This window comes from Protopterus annectens, chromosome 3.part0 (assembly GCF_019279795.1).
Source record: "Protopterus annectens isolate FY-2018-M chromosome 3.part0, PAN1.0, whole genome shotgun sequence".
NCBI classification, from domain to species: Eukaryota; Metazoa; Chordata; order Ceratodontiformes; family Protopteridae; genus Protopterus; species Protopterus annectens.
The window spans coordinates 444,903,359-444,907,423 of NC_056731.1; the positions used below are offsets into that span (position 1 = coordinate 444,903,359).

Sequence of the window (4,065 nt, forward strand, 5' to 3'; positions counted from 1 at the left end):
TGCCATTTGCAGCAAGTGAAAGTACTATATTGCACGCCACTAGTGTGTGGGTTTATATCAGAACATTGAAGGCTGATAAGTCCGAAGCTCACAACTTCAAACTTCAAACCTCGAAAGCTGACAACATCAAACCACAGGACAGTGATCACCATAGATTGAGGGAAGGGAAGATTTTTCCCTTTGCTGCACTATAGTGCGATCTCGGAGTTGGTATATTTAAGTAGCGAGGGGCTTGCCCCCCCCCCTGCATAGAGCATTTTTTGGGGTAGTTAGTATTTTTTTTGTCCGTTCAATGTTGTCAGCTTTTGAGGTTTGCAGTTTGAAGTTGTGAGCTCCGGACTTGTAAGCTTTCGATCATCTGATATAGACCCTAGTGTGTGAGTACTTATAGTAGTTTTGTGTTCCTTTTACTAACCATTGAACTCTGTGAGTTTGTGTTAAGATATAAAAAAGAGAAGGTCAGGTGCAGAAGACAAGCAGCAGCCCTTGTGGTCTAGGTTAGAATCATCATATTTGCTTAAACTGTCAGAATTACTAATAAAAGCTGAACAGTGAGTATATCATAGATTACAATTATGTGCCAGTGGAATTATATTTAATATCAGATTTATAAATAGAGCTTACTGCACTCATGAGGCATTCTGTCCTACATGATTTTGTTGTCTTTCATTATTATATCTGTACCTCTTAAATTTTGCAAAATAACATCTAATAGCATCTTTTTTTATCTTTACTGGTAACTCAGAAAATAAAGATCTTCAAACATGTTAGCTTTCCCTCGTTAAAGGAGCAACAACTTAAAAATATTCACTTTGAACTACTTTAAACAGGAAAACACACTAGGTAAAGTACATTTTTCTTGTGCAAATGACATTTACAAAACAAATATGATGCATCACTCATGTACATACTACAAACATGTCTTTTATGGCATCTTTTTTGTTTGTTTCTTTGTTTTATTCATTTGGAATCATCGGAAAGGCAAAGCCAATGTCAGTTCTGTGAATCTGTAATAATATACAAAAGTACTACTTTACAACACTACCTCATGTAACTTTATTATGGATAAAAAACATGGATAAGAAAGTAATACCAAACCTTCTGCACTTCTTATGACACAACTAATTTATTTTAAAATGCAACAGTATGTAATTTATTCACTCATTTTTGTAGATTTCACATACTTCTTCACTAAATTTACCTAATGGAAATACCAGTCTACCCTTCTGCCAAGTAACTGTCAGCATTCGCTAAGAATATATATACTTAATCTACTTAATCCAGATGGATAAAAGAATTAAAAAGAATGTAAAAGGAAGCAAAAATGTTACATTATAGCAGTTTCAAATGTTTGTGGATTAAAGCAAAAAAAAAAAACTGTATCAGACTCACTTTTCTACTGTCCTAAAGGTACTATAAAGAGCTATCTTAATGGCAAAATAATAACAACACAAACAAATGAATATTATAACACACACAGGCATTAGAAAGTATGTAGAGTAGAGTACCAAAGCATTGTTTTTCTGTCATTTACTTCCACTGATTCCATATTTGATTGGGTAAGTTGTGAATAAAATGTAGTCATAAATTTTATAATACACACATACACATACACACACATATGTGCATTATATATATATATATATATATATATATATATATATATATATATATATATATATATATATATATGTATATATATATATATATATATATATATATATATATATATATATATATATACATTATATATATGGGTCTACATTGTTTTGTTGTATTTCATTTTACTCAATTTCATTTCACCCCATCCATATCTCTGAAAACTTAAATTACTGAAAACTCATTTCAATGAATCTCATTTCACTGAACTGAACTTGGTATATATGGCACTGTGTAGAGTACTGTAAGGCAAGTAAAAGGTATATGACCTTTTCCCCACTGTAGTGTGATCCTGGAGTTAGTATATATAGTTAGGGGGGGTGTGGGGGCATAGCCCCCCACCGAGTGTGTTTTATATTGTATTTTACCAAAAACTTCAAAACAATACATTTTAAACAATAGACATGCATAGTTACAAAACCAATGGCTAACTCTCTCCGAAAGACAATATGTACTCAAAATAATGGGGGGGGCTACGTTGTGCCCCCCACACACCCCCTAACTATTTATACTAACTCCAGGATTGCACTACAGTGAGGAAAAGGGCATATACCTTTTGCTTGCCTTACAGTACTGTACACAGTACCATATATACTAACTGCAGTTCAGTGAAATAAGATTCAGTGAAATGAGTTTTCAGTTATTTGTGTTTTCAGCAATGTGGATGGGGTGAAATGAAATTCCGTGAAATGCGATTCAACAAAACAAATTAGACCCATATATACATACACACACACACACACACACACACACACACCACAAAATTTACAACAGATAACTTTGACTGCAGTTTTTTGTACAATGCATATGAAATCATTTTCTTTTCTGTATATCTAATTCCACTTTTTCACTAATGCTGCTAGAACAACAAATGTATGTCAAATGTAAATATATCCACTCAGTAGTAATGTTATTTTCACTCATACAATGTTGGGGGGCTGACCTCACTGCTTCTGCCACTGGAAGTATGCTGAATATAATGTCTTCTCCAAAAATACTTTGTTCCAAGCAATTTCAGCAAATGTCTTCTAAATTTTGTACCAACAAATGTGTAAAAAAAAGGGTTTATACAACAGTGAAAGTAAGCTATATTACGGCAAATATACAGTGCATAATCAAGGCTATTGTCACAGTTGTCATAGTAAGGATGCTGGAAATTATATAAAAGCAACAAGAAAACTACAATATTATAAGGAGTCCAACAAATAAAGAAAACCACAACAATAGTGAATATAAGTCTGACTGCCTTATGCTTTTCCTGCATCTTACTTTTGACCAGTGTTGTTGCTATCATAATGTAACAGTAAATAATGATGAGAAGCGGTAGTAAGAAGTACAACACAATTTGTTGCAGATATTCCACTGTCTTCCATATGCGCAGACTACTGTCTTCATAACCAGTCTCTTCACATACTAATCCCTGCCTGTTTTCTTCTCTTAACCCATACAGGATGACCTTGGGCATAGAGCATATGATACTAACAACCCATATTATGACACTAGTAAAAGTCGCATAACAGATCCTTCTGGTTCTCAGTGCACAGACTGCATGGACAACTGCCAAGTACCGGTCAATTGTCAGCATTATCAGAAATAACATGCTACTGTAGAAACCAATACCATATAAGCTGCTTATTATTTTACACATTGCATGTCCAAAGATCCATTCTGAAGTATAATACACTGCCCAGAAGGGAAGGGATACTGTAAATAGCAAGTCTGACCCAATGAGATTCAGAATGAAGATGTTAGTAACTGTTTTCAGCTTTTCATACTTCAGTAGTATAAATAAAATCAGTCCATTCCCAAAGATGCTGAGAAGAAACACAAGATAATAAACAAGTGGAACGATGGACGCTCCGAATTTCTTGATCTCAGATATGTCACACAAAAGAATTAAAGGTTCACTGTAGTTTTCATAGTATTGTTCATCATCCAGGGTTTGTTCAGATAATGCATCTTCTGAATCAGACATTGTGGGTAATAGCAGCTCGTCACAGGTACTGATAATCTGTAATGTAAGAAATAAACATTAGCCGTGCTCAGCTGTTCTGGTTTTGTAAAAATAACAAAAGAGAAAGAAAATTTGTATTGTACCTCTTGCGATCAGATGAGATGTTTGTAGGAGACTGAACAAATGTTAACCCTTTCTACAATTTCCTTAGCCCTCCCACTATCTTATTGCAGCTTATTACACAAGCAGGAAGCTAACATCTGGCTAGAAATAAGATGAACCATGTTTAATTACAGCATGAACAAAGGAAGAGAGTGTTGGCTATCAAATGCTTTTTGGCACATAAAGTCAAATATTGCTGTTGGCATGTTGTGTAGAAAATTGCAAAGTAACAGATTTTTTCATGTGATAAAATACTGTTTAGATGACTGTTAGAGGAATGCACATTTTGC

At 34.0% G+C, this 4,065-nt stretch overlaps 1 protein-coding gene across 1 annotated transcript; it reads right to left on the reverse strand.

Annotated features, from left to right (window-relative positions):
* Nucleotides 1-2,264: 2,264 nt before the first annotated feature.
* On the reverse strand, nucleotides 2,265-3,864 carry LOC122796415 (C-C chemokine receptor type 3-like). The gene is made up of 2 exons (XM_044064869.1): nucleotides 3,757-3,864; nucleotides 2,265-3,670 (listed from the first exon to the last, which is right to left on the reverse strand). The coding sequence occupies exon 2, from the start codon at nucleotides 3,632-3,634 to the stop codon at nucleotides 2,576-2,578; it is 1,059 nt and encodes a 352-aa protein (XP_043920804.1). The 5' UTR covers nucleotides 3,635-3,670; nucleotides 3,757-3,864; the 3' UTR covers nucleotides 2,265-2,575.
* Nucleotides 3,865-4,065: the final 201 nt, after the last annotated feature.

Coding starts and splice junctions, on each gene's coding strand:
- LOC122796415 (XM_044064869.1), bottom strand. CDS start 3,634: ATGTCTGATTCAGAAGATGCATTATCTGAACAAACCCTGGATGATGAA.